This window comes from Grus americana, chromosome 7 (genome assembly GCF_028858705.1).
Source record: "Grus americana isolate bGruAme1 chromosome 7, bGruAme1.mat, whole genome shotgun sequence".
Lineage (NCBI taxonomy): Eukaryota > Metazoa > Chordata > Aves > Gruiformes > Gruidae > Grus > Grus americana.
Window position 1 is genome coordinate 34,239,881 of NC_072858.1, and position 19,589 is coordinate 34,259,469.

Genomic DNA, 19,589 nt, shown 5'->3' on the forward strand with positions numbered 1-19,589 from the left:
ATCTAACCTTTGTGACACTGACTATCTAAAAATTTAAATTGAAAAGTAGGAAGTTTAGGAGCTCACTACTGGAAACATGGGCTGAGCTTCAATCGTTGCTCAGCTTCAATCAACCTGTGCAGTGCAGGTTTTCTGTAGGAAAGAACACAGTCTGGGGCTGGGGCCTTTAATATCAAGTAAGAGAAATGGAATTAGCTCCTTCTGAGGGCTCTGAGCCTCCACGTCTTTCACATTGAAAATGTTCCTGGAAGCTGGTGGGCATTTTCAGTACTGGAGGAATGCAGGGTTAAGCCCAAAATCTACTTGTCACTGACCAGATAACATCAGAATGAATGTATACAATGTTATATTGCATCCAAATATCACATTTAATTCCCCAGTTTTTACACCTTTCTGTGTGCGGTGCTTGCAACTCTGAATAATGTTCTTATTTGGTTAGATTTATAGACACAGTAAAAGGGGAAGTAACTGCAGCTGTACTGCTATCAGCTACAGAGCACAGCACAAATTGTGGGAATTCACAGTGTGGGCTCTACACAGAGCTAAGCAATTCTTTAAAATATGATGAATAATTCTACAAAACACTGCAGGATCCAGCTCTCTGAACCTCATTCAAAGAGATTTCTGAGTTCTTTTGGAAGCGCGATTGGTGTACGCGTGTCAGCAAGGGTCAGAGTGTTTGAGCAGGAAGAGGAGTTACGTACGTGCTGAATCTCAAACTATAAATCGGAATCTTAGTAGGTTATGGGCAGGTTCTTGTTTCTTGTTTCTTGCGACCCAGCTAAGACACAGGTACTGTACTGAGTGGTTTGCACATTTTAAGAAACTGATGATGACAAACTTCAGAAAGTGGCAAACTGCTCAGAGACAGCAGAAGACCTTGAAACAGCTGCAGAAATCCCAGGACGTCCTTGCTTTATGTGGGGCACTCCAGAGAAATTTTTTTGTCATACCAGCTCCCTCAGGGCATCAATAAACTTTGCAGAGTAAGTTAGCTTTGTCTTAGTTCTCGTTACCGGTCACTCACCAAATGCTCGTGTTTTACTTTTTACTCTGAATTGTTGCTGCTGCTGTGAGTCTGCATGCAAAACAAATCTGACACAGAAAATGTTTCAGCATAGCTTAGTTTATTAGTCTTCCAAGTTTAAAAAGAAAAAAGGACAGGACAAAGAAGAAAACTAAGAAATACTGATGTATATGGTAATGAAAATGCAGTTCAGTCTCTAAGTCTTCTTCCACATACTATAGTTTGTAAATTATTCCTAAGTTGTACATAAAATATGAACATTTAAGTCCAGATCCTTAGCTGGAGTAACACTGTATCCCTCCATTGGTCCCAACAGACATGCCGATTTACGCCTGCTGACATCTGAGCTATAGTAATTGGTGTTGACATTCTTGGACGGTATTTAGGTTTAGGTATTCAGTTTGAATATGGTGTCTCAAGAAGCTGAAAACGTTGGGATGTCGCTAGGGTTACTGCAGGGATAACTGTGTGATGCTATCCTTGTAATTGTTATTCAAACAATGCTTACAGTATTTGGATTAGGAAAGCTGTAAGATCTAAATTAAAATGGGCATGGAAACATTGCTTCATGGTGCGTGATGTTCCTAAGCCATTGCCTCATAACACCTCTCCACACAGGCTTGGGCGGTGGTCAATGGATTGGGAAGGCAGCCGTGGACATCACCGAGGCAGCAGGGCCCTCGGGATGCAGGAGTGCTTCAGACCTCCTCTGACGCCAGGATTGGTCTTCTCACAGACTCCATAGCACCATTTTTAGGTATGCCATGTCCTTACGCTCCTGTGCCACCCGTGGTGTTTGCTCTGTGAACTGTGCAGTTCACCAGTGCCAGTGTGACAGAGACCGGCTGGACACACTGCAAAGAACCAAAAGGATTAGGTGGAGCCCTCAGGCAGATGGATCCCTCCTCATGCAGGCCCCTTCCCGGGTGGCACCCCACTGCGCACCCAAGGGACCCGGTAAGCTGCGTCCTGGGCAGGGGCTGCGAAGGCAGCTCACCTTGGCCCTGCCTGCCCCAAGCCCCATGGACGATGCTGGACTACTCTCAAGGCAACCGCCAGAGAGGCCCGCCACCCCCCTGCTCCCGAGCCATCGCCGCTGTGACAACCGGGAAAGACCCTCCACAGCCCGCCCTGACGGCGCACCGATGTGACTACCCCGGGGAGGCAAGATGGCGCCCAGCCACGGTGAGGGCAGGCGACCGCGTCCCGAGGGGAGGCGGTCCGCGCCCCGCCAACCGCCCGGGCCCCGCCCTCGTTCCCTGGGAGACGGCGACGCCGAGCCGCGGGCGACATGGCGGCGTCGGGGCAGGTACTGCCTTCGGCCGCCGTTGTGCCGGCGCGCCCGGGCTTCCGATCGCTCCCCGTGCGTTCCACCGGCGGTGGCTCGCCCCGCGGGACCGGGGGGGCGGTGTGAGGGGCCGCGGCGCTGGCGCCGCCGAGGCGACGTGCTGCGGGGTAGGGCTGGGGCAGCGGTGCCTCGCGCCCTGCCGCCTTCACACCCGTTCTTTTTTGTTTTAATAATTAACGTTATAAGTCTTCATTAAGCTTCAGAGAAGGTAAAAGGGTGGGGTGTTAAAAAGACAGCGTGAGTATACGTACCTGTGTCACCTTCGTCCCCAAGAGAGGTTAAGGGAGAGACGGCCACCCGCCCCGGCGGGGCAATTCCTCCCCAGAAACGGGCAGAGGCCTTGGCTGGCCCAGGCCCAGCCGGGCTCCCTCCCTGCCTCGCCTCACCTCACCTCACCTCACCCGCCTCGCTGCTGAAGCGCGGCCGGTCAGCTCCTTGCCTACTCTTCCACACCTCCCACCGCGCTCACCCGGCTTCGGTCGGTTACGGGCTCTGGTTGTTGAGTGTATGGCGATTTCTTGGGTCATTCGTGGTGGTAGGAACCTCTTAATTTTTGACAGTTGAGGGAAACGTGTACAGTTTGGCTTCAAAGAGCTTTGAGGAGATGGAAGCAAGCTCACACCTTGCTCCCAGCAACATGACGATTGTATTTCTCACCTTTCATTGCTTTAGGTAGCCAGATTACTCTAGAGAATTTCATAAATCCACATTATTCTCCATAATATTTGCTTTTTTCCTTGTCTTTGGTCTCCTCCTTTTTTTTTTCTTGTTTTGTTTGTTTTTTCTTTTTTGCATTGCAATTTTTGACTTGGTTAACAGAGGTGTGATTTCTGACAGTCAGGCAACTCATCTTGTGCTGCACGTCAAGAGAAATTTAAGAATACAAGCTATTCCTTCCAAGAACGTATGAGGCGTTGCATCAGCTCAGAATTTCTCCCTCAAGCCTGTCTATGTAGTTGTAGCTACTATGAGATAATTTTCTTCCGGTTGAACTACTTTGTTGTCTTAGATGGCTGAGGAGTTACTGTGACTGTTGTGGAAGTGATTAACCGCTTTCAGCCAGTGTGATGGTTGCATCTGTTGGCACAAATCTACCCCAGCGGTTGCCGGCACAAAAGCTTAACGTTTAGGTTTCCTTAAATAAATAAATCCTCTTCTATGTAAAATGTATTATTACATATTCTAAATGCTTTATGAAAAATATATGCGTCTTTCACAGTATTCTCTGTTAGCATTCACTGTAAATATTTTGGCAGTTGGAACAGCGTAACACTGGGGTAATGCAGTCAGTTAGATCATAGTAAAAGGATACAAGGTGTACTGTATGAGAAACGACAGGCTGTCAAAAGTATATTGTACATCCACTTGAAATGTACCACTGAATTTTTTGTCGTTTTTACTTCATGGCTTCATAAAAGGAATCTTTAGGGGAATTCAGTGAACGTTTTTCATGTGTTTTCTATTCCTTATGTATTGGTTTGTTCTACAGACAATAGCTTACCTTTGTGATATTTCCTGCTATCCTTTATTGTTTATTTTCATTGTAAACTCTGTGGAATTGTGTGGGTTTTAAAATAAATTATTTAGTCTCCAGTTTTGGCTGAAGCTAGCTTTGCATGGTCTATATGCAGATTCCGTCACTATCTATAGATAGATACTGTATTCTGTCACTATTTTTATTATATTGTTTCTTAGATCTTGAGACAATTCCTTTTGATTTCAACCGAACATTTTTATAATTGTTCAGACTTGTAATTACTTTCACTAGAAAGCATATTAGAAAATCTGAATCCTGATCTTAGCAAGTCTTGCTGCTGCTTTATTTTTAACAACATTTTTTCCAATAAGTAGTCTGCAGCTGTGAAAACATCAGCAACGTTTAATGTCATAATACATTTGGTCATCTATAAATCTTGATGTTTGGACTGGGAAATTTTTGAAATATTTTGTTATTAAAAGGACACTATCAGTGTCTGTTGTTTATAATGGTCCTCTGAAAGCTTTCCTTCCATGTAGGTTTTGTCTTTTGCATTCGACATATCTGCGTGTTTCTCTTTTGAATGTAGTTGAAATTAGCATTGCTATTTTTATTTCCTTATTTGCTTGACAACAAAAGAAATATTATGACTAAAAATAGCAACTATTGATTTTAACTTCCCATTGTGGGAGCGGACAAGCGGGTCCTTTTTAAAACAAACAGGAACAGCGAATGCGTTTCTGTTTCTGCCTTAACTATTTATGTAGGCAGCTTCAAGATTTTCTGCTTCTGCTGAAGTATTTGACAGCTTGATAACAAAACACATATAATAATACAAATAACAGTCTGTGTTGCTGGTGTGGGGTGGGTTGTTTGTTTGTTTTTCATTCATTAAAGCTGTAACTGATACACAACACTCTTTCAGGGTACATCTGTACTGCTGTCAGCGGTATCGCTCAGACAGAGGTAGCTGAGCTAGCTTTAAATGAACTAGCTCAGGTACTGGAAACTATCTCGCTGTGGCAGCAGAGTTTAGTTCAGTCTAATTTCCCTGACGGAGTGAGGCCAGGAGGATCTCAGGTTCCACGCACTTCGGGTGTTTGCTGTAACTTAAGAGAGCTGGCAAGCTATTCCTTTGTAAGTATATTTTTGAAAGTCATGATTTTGTAGAGCATGGTGGTGTATTCTCGAACAAGGGCAAATAAAGTAACATCTTCAGCCACTGCAGAGGGCTCATCCCAAAGGAGAAGCTTATTTTCCTTCAGGAACACTGGTGCTAATTTCCACTGTTGTGTTTCCAGGTTTTGCCACTCTGGAAAGGCTCTCACCAAAACTGCAGATAGTGGGGTATTTTTTCTAGCCAGGGATGACTCACTTGGGGTTTGGGTTTTTGAGAGAGGGGTCTTCCCCACCCCCCAAACACAAAGGTATTTTTGCAATTTGCTGTTTAACTACATCACTCTTCTGCTAATATTTTCTGCTTCACAGTGGTTTGTAACCAGTGGCTGAGAAATTCAAGGAAGATCTTGTTCTTTTGCTTTAGAATATCTGATTTGGTATTTTGATTTGATGCTGTTGGTGAGGGTTGCCCAAAGTGATGTATTGAACAGCCAGAAACATATTACACATTCAGAATGTCTAAAAATTCTTTGAAGGAAAATAAAATAGCAACAAATAATTATCTAGTAGTAGTCTGTATTTAAGTAGAGTTAAGTGTACTGCTAGGAGTGTATATTGGTAGGATTGGTTTGGGATTTTTTTCCCCAACGCATGAGGACAGTGTTACCAGAATTAACTCACCTTAGATTACCTCAGTCAGTCGCTACAGTTAACAGTAAAATGAATGGTAAATTCTTTGACATCGGTGAACACATATATAAAATAACTTCGCTTTGAATTTTCAATGGTGGTTAAAGACAGCAATCAAAAGACAAACCAGTATTCAATCAAAATAATTATAAACTTTTAGTCATGTGTGTGTGTGTGTGTGTAGGTTCTACCCAAACAGAAACTTTCCACAAATATGAGATCATTCAAATGATTCATGGACTTTCGCTACTTTTTTTAATTACAGAAACATTGATAATTTAAAAAATTCATTTTCTAAATTATGTACTTTCTCTCCCATAGTTACTTACCAGTCATTTGGAACTGTATTTCTTATGATCTGATGCCTGCAGATGTGGTAGCAGACAGTGATGCCACAAATCCATCCTTATGAGCAGTAACAATGATAGCAATGCGCTGATTAGGGGGGCATAGCTACGGGGAGCACTGTTACAGACACTAGGTGATGAAATGGTGGAATGGGAAGCGTTCACCTTGCCATGTAAACTGTCAGATTTTGATGTGCAGATTACAGAGCCCTATCTGCACTACTGAGTTACAACAGCTTGAATATCTCTTAAGTTTAAACTGCAGACTTCAGTTGGTTAAAGAATATATTTCTAATGCTAGAGGACCTTTAAATGTGTTGAAAGAGATTATAGGTGGCAGTGCAAGGCACCTGGAGTTATTTTTAAATTAATTTTTGTAATCTTATGTAGCTTATATATTGCTAGAACACAACACTACATACTAAGACCTCAGCAAATTTTCCCAGAAGTCTTTCTTGCTGTTTGTAATTCAGAGAATGAGATGAGCCTTAGCATCAGCATGTTAAGTGTGCTGGGCTCGTCGATACAATGTGGGTTAGAAAGCTTCTTACTGTAGTAAACCAGGTACATACTGGAGGCAGGAAAAAATTCCTTTTAGGACAAGTTTTTTTCTGACATGATGGATGTTGCCTTATACCTTTCAAGAAGCAGTGAGGAATTAGTTTGGGTAAGATTCTTGAGAGTTCAGGTTAAAAGTTGCTTTCCAGAATGTTCAACTTTTTGCCTACTAACCTGCTCCTTAGAGTACAAAACCTAAGCAATGGGAGGAAAAAAACCAGACTTTTGGTGCACCTCTATTTATAGGGCTGCTGCTGTGATCTTGAATGATGGAGCGTTGTGCAGGTGGTTGAGAGTGTGCTTCGCTCTTACTCACACCTGGCTTGTAACCACAGAGGAGGAGCTGGAAGATAGCTTGATGAGAACACAACTACTATGCCTTGAACTTTCTTAAGCTTTTCTTTCTGATACAGTGCTAAATTCTTTGTGCTATGCTAATAAAGTCTATCTGGGGTGATACCTGTAAATTATTAACATTTTGCCTTATTAAGAAGCATGGTCAGTAAGGTGTTAACTGACTGGTAATATGCCATTTGTATAATGGTGCAAACAGACATAGTAAAGTATCCTATGTATTGGACCTCCTAAGAGAAAGAGATGAGTTTATTAATTCAGTTTCAAAAACATCAATATCAGTTATTCTTTTAATTCAGCTCTCACTACTTCTAAAGAATCACTTGTTCAACAGGCTTGTAACACCACTAGTTACTTCAGGAAAGCATTCATATTTTTCTTAATTATTCAAAAATATCTTTCAATAATCGTATAATGTTAGCACATCGAGCTATTAATTTTTTATTTTTTATTTCCTAGCTAGGGTATGCAACTTCAATTATATCAACATTACCGACTATAGGAGTGCTTCTTTTTATATGGCATGAATTATTGCTAGTAAAACAAAAAAGCAAACTGATGTCATGCTCCTATCTGAAGGAAGCCTTCGTTTACTTCGTTCCTGTTGTTCTGATGAGACATTGTATCTGAGACTAACTTTACAGTTGGGAGCAATAATTTTTCACGTTAAAGTACATGTGAAAGTACTTTAATACTTAATTTGAGAGAAAAAAACTTGTTTGTCTGCTAAATGTTCTTTGCTGCTCTGAGTCCTGTTTCATCAGTCTCGAATGTTGTAATTCAGCCGGTCCCAGAGTTTTTCTTGCAGTTCGGCAGCAGCAGGGGGAGCAGTGTAGCTTTATTTGGGGGCTCTCCTTGGCCAATGCTAGAGTTAGTTATTAGCCCAGAACAATGCTGTTCAGGCTCCAAAATCAGCTCCTATTAGGAAATCTTCCACTTCTTCCTTTCTAGGTGAGCTGGAAACATTATTCTGCAAGCTTTGCCTTGCTGCACTTCTCTAAAGCCCAAGTCCCACAGATGCAGAAGTGTACTTGCTATGAGTAAATTATGATCAGATTTTACTCAGAATGTGTTGTGTCCTGGTGCAGAAGCAGGTCAGGCCAGTTAGTGTCACAGTGATGAGGCTGGAAGGAAATTTTGGGACATGAGCTGGTTCAACTGCCTGGTCAGAGCTGGGCCAGCACAGAGTGCAGACCAGGACTTTGTCTTGGTTCGGTCTTGAAACCTGCAAGGATGGAGATTCTTGCACTTTTCTGGGTAACCTGTTCTAATGCTTAATCACCTCCATAAGGAAATATTTCTCCTTGTAGTGTCCTGTGCTGATGTATAACCATAAAATATCATCAAATGTTCCTATTTTTTGTAAGACTGTTGCATTGTTGGTTCATACTCAGTTTCTTATCCCCTATAACATGTACATCCTTGTATTTCCTATAAGGAACTGCCTTCCCTGAAACAGTAGTGTCGGATCCTTGTATGTGTATCATTGTGTTGCAGCAAATATCTTGGACTCTTTTTTTTGGTTAGGGATGGAGTCAGTGTCGACAGTAAATTTGAAAATGCAATCAAGTACAGAGTAGAGAGCAAATAGCACGGTAATATGTATGTGTACTCATAATACCTTAAGCAGAAACTGATTTTAAAATTTAATTACTGTGCAGTCTAATATCATGGTGGTCAAATCTAGATTCATGGATATTTTTTTGCACCTTTATATTTCTATTGTTTTTACTTGCAAGTTAATTTAATCTTGTGCTGCACATAATATGTCACTATGTTCCCACATGAATTTAAGATAAAAATACTATTTTCCTTGTATCTGCCTAGTTTTTCTCTAGTGAAAATGTGTTAGGGTATTGTGTTGCTGCCATAAAATTGTAGCTGTGTTACATTTTTGGCATTTGTTGAATTAATCCCTTGCATACCTCCTCAAAATAAAAATGTTATTTAGATAAGTTACTGGCATGATAAAATAAACTGTTTAAAATACATATATGCATATGTGTGTGTAGGAAGAAGACCAAGATCAGGATGCCAAAGGTGGAAAGAAGATTATTAATCGGACATTTCTTCCTCTTTCCCAAATTACTGCTTTGTCAGAACAAGATGTAGAAGGAGTTCAAAAGTAAGTGGCAAGGATAACAATGCTAGAACCAATATAACGATGAAATAAAAACTATAGACTATTTGTTAGATTTCTTTTGTGATGATTATGTCATTAGTGTTTAATTGTTAAATCAGTGATATTTAATATGATTCGTGAAAGATGGGAAGAAATACTGTTGATCTCGGATCCACCTTATTTTACTGTATTTCCTATATCTCTTTATTTTTCTTTGACTCCTTATTTCCCCCCCGATATTTCACGTTGATGTGGTTTCTGAGTTTACAATAGTATTAAATATGCTGTAAATGAAATACTAACATGTAAATAGGAACAGGTCAATACTGAGCTTTTTGTAATAAGTCTCACTGGGTAACTTTTTTTCCTAAAACATTTAAGATTCTGTACTGTAACATGAGTTATTGAAAAATCAGAAAGGTTTTAAAAGTTCAGACAGGGATGGAAAGCTTAGGAAGGTATTAGTAGGTAGCCATTATGGTGCACTGGGGAAAGAGGAGGCAGCCAAAGACTTCTGATGTAAGCTCATCTTGTCTTTCCTGTAGCAACACTCTCCCTTGTGTTAAGTGCATAACAGCAGCTACATTTAGGAGGCCAGTTCAACCTGAGACTCTAGACTTATATTTTAAGGATGGGATTTTTTCAGAAGTACTCAAATTATTTAGGAGCCCTTGTGTCCACTAGCAAATTCTTAGTGAATTGAAAGTCAAAGGGCTGGTCCCCTGGACTACTTTTGGGGGAGGGGAAATAAAAAATCCAACTTTGTCCTTCTGAATAGGTAAACCATTTAATAGAGATGAAAATATTATTCCTGAAATATATTGTTCTTCCTATTTGTCACTGTTCTGAGGAAAAAAAAAGTTCTTTCTGTTTTTGTTTGTTTGTTTGTTTTAAGAAAACTGGAAAGAAAATTCGTTCCCATCAAATAATAAAAAAAAATTTCTTTCACTTACTATTTTCTCTTGCACCATAGGCCTCTTATTTTAGAGGAGACTGAAGCATGCAACTCACTGGGGACTAAAACGTGCTTAATGATGCAATTTATTGTGAAACTTTCTCTTCAAGATTAAAAAGAGAAGCATTGAAAGATCATACATTTCTTCTTAGTCTCAGCTGATAACATGTATTTTTATATATATATCCTGTACAAGTGGAACGTAATGTATATACTGCATCTGACTGAAAAGAGGATAGTTACAGGGTATTTTATGTACTCTAAGCAGTTTAGCAGCAGCATTGAAATTTTGTTAGTTTACCATAGCGCATCACATCTATACACAAGATCAGTTTGAAGGCCACAGCTAAGGTTAGCAAATCAGAATGGGTCTGATTCAGTATGAGAATTTTGATGTCCTGCATACCCATCTATCATGGAGTTTTATACTGCTGTCTGACTCCATAGGACTCGACCACCTTCCATGAAGGAAGAAATAGTAATCAGGGTAACTAGGAAAAATCTAAATGCCCCATCATTTCCCAATCATTTATAGATACTGTTGTCAGTGACTTACAGAATATTGAAAAGATGAGTACTGGCATTGTTAGCAGCATCAGAGAAAATCTAAATCCCTGAGAAGCTCTGATTATGAAAACACAGAGTTGGCAGAAGCTTCAGAAAGAGAGGATATGGACTGTTTCAAACCTTGGAAAGTTCAGCTGGCCACGTTCCACTTCTATTTCAGTACACAGTTAAGTGTTTTTAACCGACTGCATGTGTGCAGCCATACAAATTTGTCATGCAGAACAAAGGAATACATGTTTTAAACAAAACTGATTGGATTATATGCTTTACTTTGTTAGCTATTGAGCCTTTAATTAAAAAAAAAAGAAACTCATCTTACTTGACAGTGTGTCTCTGCTGGCTTGGTGAAAACCCTAACAGTTGCCTATCAGTAGGTCTGAGATTAATGCCCTTCCTTCTTAGGAAGGAATGAGAAGCAGGGGGGGGGGGGGGGGATAAAAAAAAAAAAAAAAGACTTTGCTGTCTTACAGGGAACTAGAAACTGTGATCACTACTGGCACCTGCATCATCAGGTGTAGTTAAGAAGCTAAGGACTGCTTCAATGTAAAACTTAACTACCTGAAATGTGGCTGAAGTTATACTGGAAGAACTGCAAAATGAAGTCCCTAGCCCTGATCCCCTCCCTTCTTATGGAAAAATGCACGCAATTATTATAAAAGACATAACTAATTCTATGTTTGGATAAAGTAGACATAAATGTGTCAGCAACAGCATGGTCTCCTACAAGGGAGTGCATTTTTTCATTAATTTTTCAAGTTAAGGTGGAAAAATTTGCACAGTGTGCCAGTAAAATAGGACAAGGCTGCTCTTAAATGCCTTGACCATTTTGAAAGTGGAATTTAAACTTCTAAATATTTTAGGTACTTTCAGTAATTTTATATTATATTATTTACATTAATTTTCAAATGTAATTTTTCTTCAGAGGCTACATGAAAAATAATCTTGAAAGGGAAGCAAGATCTTTTTAGTACTATAAAACTATCAATCAGAGTGAAAGAGTGGTAGCAGAAAGTGGAAACTAATTGTTCCCTTTCATCCTACAAACCCCTTCCTGAACAAACACTGATTTTTCTCTGGGATTTTCAGTGTATTTCTCTTTGTTATTTGTAATTCTCTTATTTTTGTTATTTCATTAATCATATCTTAACATTTAAATAGTGTCTGTTGAAACCTGTAGGTGTTTGTTTACTTTTTTCAGTTGATATGTCATCTGGTCATAAATGTTCATATCTAGAAATTGATGTAGCTAAGTTCCAGGAAAATATATACACACATATATAAAATATTAGTAAATATTATAGATATAATGACAAGCAGACTGAGTTAAACTTTGGAATCTGCAATTTATTTTTTAATTTCATTATTTTACTCTGCAATTTCTTCTAGAAAGCTGGAAGAATTTCTGAATTTTAAACAGTTAAAGACTTCTTTGAAAGAAGCTATTTTGCTAGATTATTATACTGCAGGATTTTGGTGGGCTAAAGAAATGAACTTCAGTCTTATACAGCTCTCAGGATTCATGGATCTATTAAATTTCCTGTTGGAGAACCTCAGTGGTAAGTATAATTAAACACTGTAAAATAAATATCTGAAGTGGAAGGCAAGAATGTTTTCCAGTCATTTTAATAAAGTGATATTTAATTACAAGTAATTGTAAAATGATTTCTTTTCCTCTTGAATGTTGGCATGTTATACCTTGTACCTGAAAATAATTCCTATTGGCAGACATTAAACTTTTGTTAAAGAGAACTGTAGTCTTTGTAGCAGAATATCCCTCATTCTTTCTTTGTACAGTATGTGGTACAAAAGGGCCAGGTCCTGAAAAGACCTCGTCTTTGCTATGGTAAAATAAATAGTAATTACAGTAGAGTGAGAGCAAGGAGCTCCTAAATTCCAATTCCAGCTCTCAGTGACTGACTCACGGTGGCCTTGGGCATATTTCTTTGCTGTTTGAGATATTCAGTACATCCTGTAGCATTACAGCAGGTGAATTACATTTATTTTATCCTTGGAGGTCAACTTTCTGGCACAAAATATATCGGTTAACTAAAGACTGGTGAGAGAAGTAAACTGGCACCACTGCCAAAGATGAAAAATGACTATGAAAGGACTGTGGCTCCTGTGGCTGTGAGGAAATTTGCAACAAAGCATGTAGCTTGGGTCTAGTGGGAACAAAATAGCCAGAAAAAATGGTTAGCAGCATCCTCTAAACCCCATTTTTCAGAGATCACAATGCTTACTTAACATTCACTTTGAAGGTGATTATGTCGAGAAAAGTCCATCCCAGAGGAAGAGCGAAAGGACTCAGCAGCTCTATTCAAAGAGAAGATGAATATTTAAAATCAAGCTTATAATAGTTATTATACTCTTTCATTGTAATTTAATTCAAGGGCCTTTCTGACTTGGAATTTTGACAGAATATGTACGTGCTTTATGATCATTGGAATTCCAGTTGTCCTTCCTGTTTCCAATGAGAAAGTATCTTAACATATGCTAACTATATTAATACAACAATGGAGAAGAATGGAAACATGTCAGAAATTAGTTTTATGAGACTGTATGTAATGCATGTGTACTAGACAGACTGGTAGCACAACCGATTATTAAAGCTGACTGACGTTTTTCAGGAATGTGATCTTAGTTGCAGAAAGCTTTGCCAAACTTTAACTCTTTAAGCTGAAATTTTCCATGGCAGTGTCTGCCTCTGATTAATTTTTATATATGAAATTACAAATAAAACAGTTCAATGGGCTTCCAGACAGAGGCTGTGGAAAAAAAAAAATATTATTTTGTGCCTTTTTTTTTTAACAGCTCTAATACCCCTATGCTTTGAAGTAAAGACATAAGGTTTGGCAAGCAAGTGATGTGAATTTGTTTTTTTCTGTCCTGTGAAAATCCATTTGGATTTGGCTAAGATACATGGCTTTTAGGGAAAGAAAATGCAGTTTGTAAATGCTTACAGGAGACAACTTATTTTTTCACAGCTAAGTTTCCCGAATAATCCATCTTGTAAAGTATGCTGTAGCCCAGGGCTGAGATGAATTTCCTTGTAATTACTGTTCTCAGCTGGTGCAAGTTCCAAGACCAAACATTTCAACTAAGAGCAAAATGCTAGTGTCTTCTATATTAATGACCATTTCCTTTCCCTTCCCTACACTGGACCCAAATGGCCTGGAGAATTAAGCTGGTTTGACCATAATAGCAAGAATAGCACGGAGCAGGAAGATGGATTTAGAGAAGGAGGGTAGTGGAAACTCATTTAAGGCTGGTAAAGGAGAGAGGAAGATGGAGGTTTGGAAAGCGAAGACTTTGGTTGATTGGGAGCCAGGATGAATTACTTACATGATTTGGTTCATCTTCTATACATTGAGGGTAAAGTGCTCCTTACCTCACAGAAGTTCTGTGAGAGTCTTCCTGAGAGAGGTAGTTGGGGCTGAAAATCAGTTGTGCAGAGGAGAGAGAAAATTTGGACAAGCCGGCGACAGACCTGGGCCTGTGTGTTGTGACCTCTCATGATCTTGTTATGTGGCTTCACTTCCCTACTAACTGTGATATTTCTCGTTCTATTACTCTTTCTCATTTCCCATGGCTTCTATTCTATTTCTTCCACATTCTCTGTATTTCTTTCTTGCTTCTTCCATTATGGTTATTTATATTGTGCTGCCTCTGTTACTGAAAACTGAGGTGAAATTTTCCAGGTTTTGATTGCTGTACCACTAAAGGGCAAAACTATAAAGCCCAGAATCTTGTAAGTTTTTTAATTTGTTTTCTGTACAAAGAACCAAGGAGCAGATCAGTAGAGAATTAAAACAATAAGGAAAATAAATCTATTTCACCATTGGTGGATATTTCCCCATTTTCTACTCTAGATTTTTGAAGACTTGAAAAGAAGTAGTAAATTGTGTTCAAAACTTTTTTAAACTCCACCACGGTTCTAATGATGGTACACCCTGTATGCAAATCAGAAAGATGAATCCTTTCTTTTTAAAGGTTCAGTGAACACTGATATATTTCAGATTTTCCTCTTTGTCAAGACAGTTAACAAAAACAATTCAAATTTTAATTCAAAGCTGTTCTGGCATTTGGTTTTGATTTCCAGGGTAAAAAAGTAAAGTAATTATCTATTTGGGGTGTGTGTGTGCCAAAATGTCTCCAAGTTTGATGATACATGCGGAGTAGTATGCATATTCATGCTTAATCAATTATGACTGTAAGCACTTAAAACCAATTGGTTACCCTTTTTAATATCTGTTCCTGTATTAAAGGTTTATGTTGCAAAGTGCATGGTCAGAAGAACAATCTTTTACAATACATAAACCAACAGTAACTTTACTTTTAAGATAAACATACTACGCATCTCAAATTTACATACTATTCTGTCTGCGTTTATCTCTACATAAGAGGCCAAGCTGTAGTATCTTAAGCAGCCATTATTGTGATCCTTACATTATGAAGGTGGATCGATGATTTTGTGATGGAATTTTAATGCACATTTTATTGATAAGAATAATGGCAACAGACAAAAATGTTTGACTGCTCTTGCTTTTTAAGATTCTACATGGCTCATAACTGCCTAAACTACACAAAGTCTTAAAATTAAAATCGGCCAAACCCCCCCACCCTGTCATGTTTATACTTAGTTTTTGTTCTTCGGGATTACTTTACAGACAAACATATGACCTTAGGAGATAATTTAAAAGAACTTGGAAGAGCAATGGCTGGAATAGGAGAAACGGATTCAGAAAGAAGCGGTGACTTGAATTTCTTCAGCATTGAGGAAGCCAAAGCAATCATCGATTACTTAAATATCAGGTATTTATTGCTATAAGATCCGTTATTTCTTATTTGAGTAATTTAACACAGTGGGAAATTGACTGATAAAATAAGTTGAAGTTTTTAATTGGATATGTGCATACTGTGCCAACATACTGCACACCTCAAACTTTAAAACATTAAAAAGAAGAGAGAATATGCAAGTTCCAGTAAAGATTTGGCCTCAGATGTCAAAGCCCAGGAAATAAATTTAGACTGCAAGTTTATCACAATGTAAGATTATGCTGAAAAGCGTCCTTCTGGGTTTTGTTTTGGGTGATAAAAGGAAAAGGGGAGAGTGGTGTATAGAGAATATTCTTGGTTTGCTTTTAAAACATTCTACTTTTAGATTCCAGTTGAACAACATCCTAGGTTTTGTCTATAACTTTAAGTATTTGTCTGACCTTGACAGCTGTAGTGGACTTAAGTGGTTTAAAGTTATGTACTTTACAGAATTAAATATATGAGTCATAAAAATGTTGCATTTCAAAGTTAGCAAAAGTTCAGTATCTAGGTGAAAAGGCTTCGTGACTGTTCTCAGCTTTTAAACAGAGACACAGAAAGATACAAACAGTAGTAATTCAATTATTTATCTGAGAAAAAAATTAAGGGTCTGATAGCAGCCAATCACACCTCACCATGTAAATGTATACAGACCTTTCTGCACTGAGATGCCATAGTTGACTATAGTCATTTACCACTGTTTCCAGTACCTGATGGACAGAATGCTTCTCAGCCTCTCGTATCACCCATGGATGTCAGGGGCAAGGAGATGGAAAATGGAAAAGGTACTATTGTAACATATGCTCATACACTGCACTACATTGGTACCTTTCAGCCTGTTTTCTGACCTGAGTGGTAGTTAGAGGGAGAGATTTTGTGGCAAATGGGCATAAAAAGTGGGTAAGGTCCTGACTGATCCATACATAGAATTGTTGGGAATTTTCTGCCTGTTCTTTTGCTAGGTAGGAAAAGTTTAACACATCAAAGAGTTCTTTTCAGAGTATTTTCTTGGATGCAGGAAAGTATTTCCTCTTGAAGACAGACAAAAATACTAGAACAGCTGATAGCCTTCCAGTTTAGGGTACTCAGCTTCAGACTGGGGATTTAAACCCTTCACAGGTGATTTCTCTTACAATTGGGCTATAAAGTTTGTCTCTTTCTCCTGTTCTCTCTCTTTTCTTTTGTTTCTTTTTCATGGAAAATATAAAAAAAATCAGGTTTTTCCCATGTGAAATGAGAACATCTCTTTAAATCTCACATTTCTGTAGTCAAGGCAAACCACTGTCCTGCCAAGTACTAGCCCTAAATTAAAAGGAAACTTGGCATTTGAGATGTCTCACTCAAATTCTTTTACCTCTCCCTTCCTGTCTGTGCCTTTTGTATATTTATTTGGAACAAATGTTCTTTCCAAATAGCCTGTCTATAGCTCTTGTGTAAATTATCCATTGAAAGATATCTTGTCCATGAAGTAATTCCTTCACAGTTGCAAGAATTTCATCCAAGAGATTAGATGCTCCATTCTACTACCGCAGAACTATTAATTGGGTGGGAATACAATCAAGCAGCGAGACTTTTGCAGTAGAATGGTATTTTGGCCACCAAGTATGTGGTTGTATGTTCCAACTGCTCAATTTTATTAGAAGTATGTGCTGTTGCAAGGTCATGGATATATACACATAGACTGAAATGTGTCATGTGTCCAGTTTATACAATCCATTATTTCAGTCATTTCAGTATTTTTTTTTCTAAATAAGAACTGAATCAGCACACTTCTTATGTGGGTGTATTTTGAAGTTTGTGAACTCAGAAATAGGTTATCTGAGTTTTATTACAATTCAAATTAATGTATTACTTCAACATTTTTTCTTGTTCTTCACTTTTTTTGTTTAATTTTAAATGACAGGGCTATAGCTTTTTTTTTCTACTCCAGATAGTATGACATGGTTTAGTTCAGATCACATTTTTACAAATGAGCTATAAACCCAGGGGATTTATAATGGAAATGGGGACAAATGCTTAACCACATTGGCACAAACTGTGCAGCAACTATAATGACACCTTCAGGTTTGGTGGAAGGTGACAGTTATCTTCTTTTTATCTTGTCTCCCTGGGCAAACACACATCAACATAGCTCTTGACATTTGCTTTCAGGATGCAGTGGAGCTAGGGAAATATGTCATTGTTAATCACCTTCAGATTCTTGTACGACATCATAAGAGGGTCTATTCTTAACAATCTTACTCACATGAGTAAAATTATTTTGGTGTAATTGCTAAAAATGTTGGTATGGAATTTTTTAATTGTTCACAACAGATACAAACAAAAAACCATTTTACATAATGCCTGGTAGAAGAAAGAAAACTATGCAGTTGTTTCAAAATAAATACCGATGTATAATTTTTGTGATGTGATTTAAAGACCATTAAATGGAGGAATTCTTTCCTTGATAGAGGATTAAGGGTACCAGGCTGAACAGAGTTCTGTTTAAAAATAAATAAATAAAATTCAGAAATGCCCAAAGTAATAACTTATATTTGGGGATTATTATAAATTATCTGTAACTGTAACATAGTCTATAAAGAATATCATAACACATTTAGAGGGGAAGGGAAAGAGCGGATTTTCAGGTGCTGTAAATCTGGCTCCTTTCCAAGGCACTGGAATAAATAAAAGAAAACAGTTTGAAATGTTAAGTTCAGCCGGTACAGTTTGAAACACGTATATCTTATTTCCTGCGCGTCTGTGATGTTCATAAAATACTTTTTGTCTTTTTCAAGTAATCCCTGTTAGAATTTTACCAAATAATAGGTGTGCATGTGAGGGGACACGTATATTTTCATATATTGGTGTGAGAAATTTCCAGGTGAAGTCCTTAAATATAATTCCTATATCTCCACCGAAACATGGCGGGAATTCTTTGGTGAAGAACTGCAATAAAAATGTACTGCAAATGAAATGGCAAATATTGTTACAACTTAATTGCCTATGTGCTTTGGGGGAAGGGAACTTGTAGTTTATGGTAGCCAAATTTCCTGTGTAAGTTGGTAAACAAATTCAGGTTTTAACTAATGGTAATTGAATGACTGAATTAAATCTAACTGTAGAATAAAACTTCTATATGGCACTTAAAGAGCCAAATGTTCAATGAGGCTGCCATAATACTTCTCACCAAATTAGGAAATGCATCTGTACATATGTGCAAAAATGTCTGTGCCCATTTGGGTAAAAATGTTTGAAAGTTTCGCAGATGCATTTAACTAACTGCTGGAAGAGGTACTGTTGTGTAAGAGAGGCAGGCCACGCTGCCATTCTATTCTCCTCATTCTGAGCTGCTTTCATGGGCTGGAAGAACCACTGCTGTACATTAGTTGGCACTTCAGCACTGCTGAAATTAGAGCACGTTGTCCCTGGTCTGCCGTATTTCGGGGAACCTCTGGTGCTGTGGCAGTGGCCAGTGGCAGCGTTTAAGTACTAGTGGTGATTCAGGGAAGGACAGTCAGCTAAAATAGCGCGTACCGAGCATGGACTCCCGTAGCTGCCTTCCCCGTTACCTCCCAGAGACAGGATTTTATTTCAGATACCTGCGTCCCTCCGCAGCAGCCTCTCACTTTGCATGCAGCTGGCTGGTCGAGCCCTTCTGCTGGCCATGCCGGGGCGCGAGGCAACCCTCGGCACCATGGGGTGGCCAGCTGGGGTGGCACCTGCGGGGCTGGCTCTCTGAGAGCCTTGGGCAGCACCACGTCTCAAAGAGCAGCCCGTGCTGGCTTATGTGGCCAGGCACTGGTATTGTAAACATGTTTTCATAGGAGTTGCATGGTATCCTGCAGCTAGTAGCAGTGTCTTTAGCATTAGCTGGGGTAATTGTGTATGTTGGGTGTAGTTGTTACTTTCAAAGATTCATAGAAAAAAACTGAGGTTGGAAGGGACTTCTGGAGGCCATCTAGTCCAAAGCCCTCCTCACAGCAGGCCTCAGTATTCCAGATGTGGCCTTGCAAGAGCCAAGCAAAGAGGTATTGCCATCCCAGTTGATGGCTCTCTTAAGAAAAGAACCTGCGTCCTGTCCTTAGCCGGAAAGCACAGGAACCAGTTACAGATGTTCCCTGCAAATACTGCCGTACCTTTCATGGGTACATCAGGCAGGAGCATGATAAACTCTTGGAATCATTCTTCAACCTGGACTTGCTATGAAATCACAGAGCTGTGTTTTAAA

General features: G+C 39.0%; 1 protein-coding gene across 3 annotated transcripts in view; it reads left to right on the forward strand.

Moving 5' to 3' along the window:
* Nucleotides 1-2,200: 2,200 nt before the first annotated feature.
* The window catches only part of CABCOCO1 (ciliary associated calcium binding coiled-coil 1), a 51,361-nt gene continuing 33,972 nt past the window's right edge, over nucleotides 2,201-19,589 (forward strand). The window contains exons 1-4 of one of the 3 annotated variants that reach the window (XM_054831873.1): nucleotides 2,201-2,336; nucleotides 8,933-9,045; nucleotides 11,951-12,120; nucleotides 15,232-15,376. In XM_054831873.1, coding sequence (XP_054687848.1) covers nucleotides 2,319-2,336; nucleotides 8,933-9,045; nucleotides 11,951-12,120; nucleotides 15,232-15,376 — 446 coding nt within the window. In that variant the 5' untranslated portion in view covers nucleotides 2,201-2,318. The remainder of the gene's footprint in view (nucleotides 2,337-8,932; nucleotides 9,046-11,950; nucleotides 12,121-15,231; nucleotides 15,377-19,589) is intronic. The other 2 variants (XM_054831875.1, XM_054831874.1) reach the window with 2 other exon arrangements.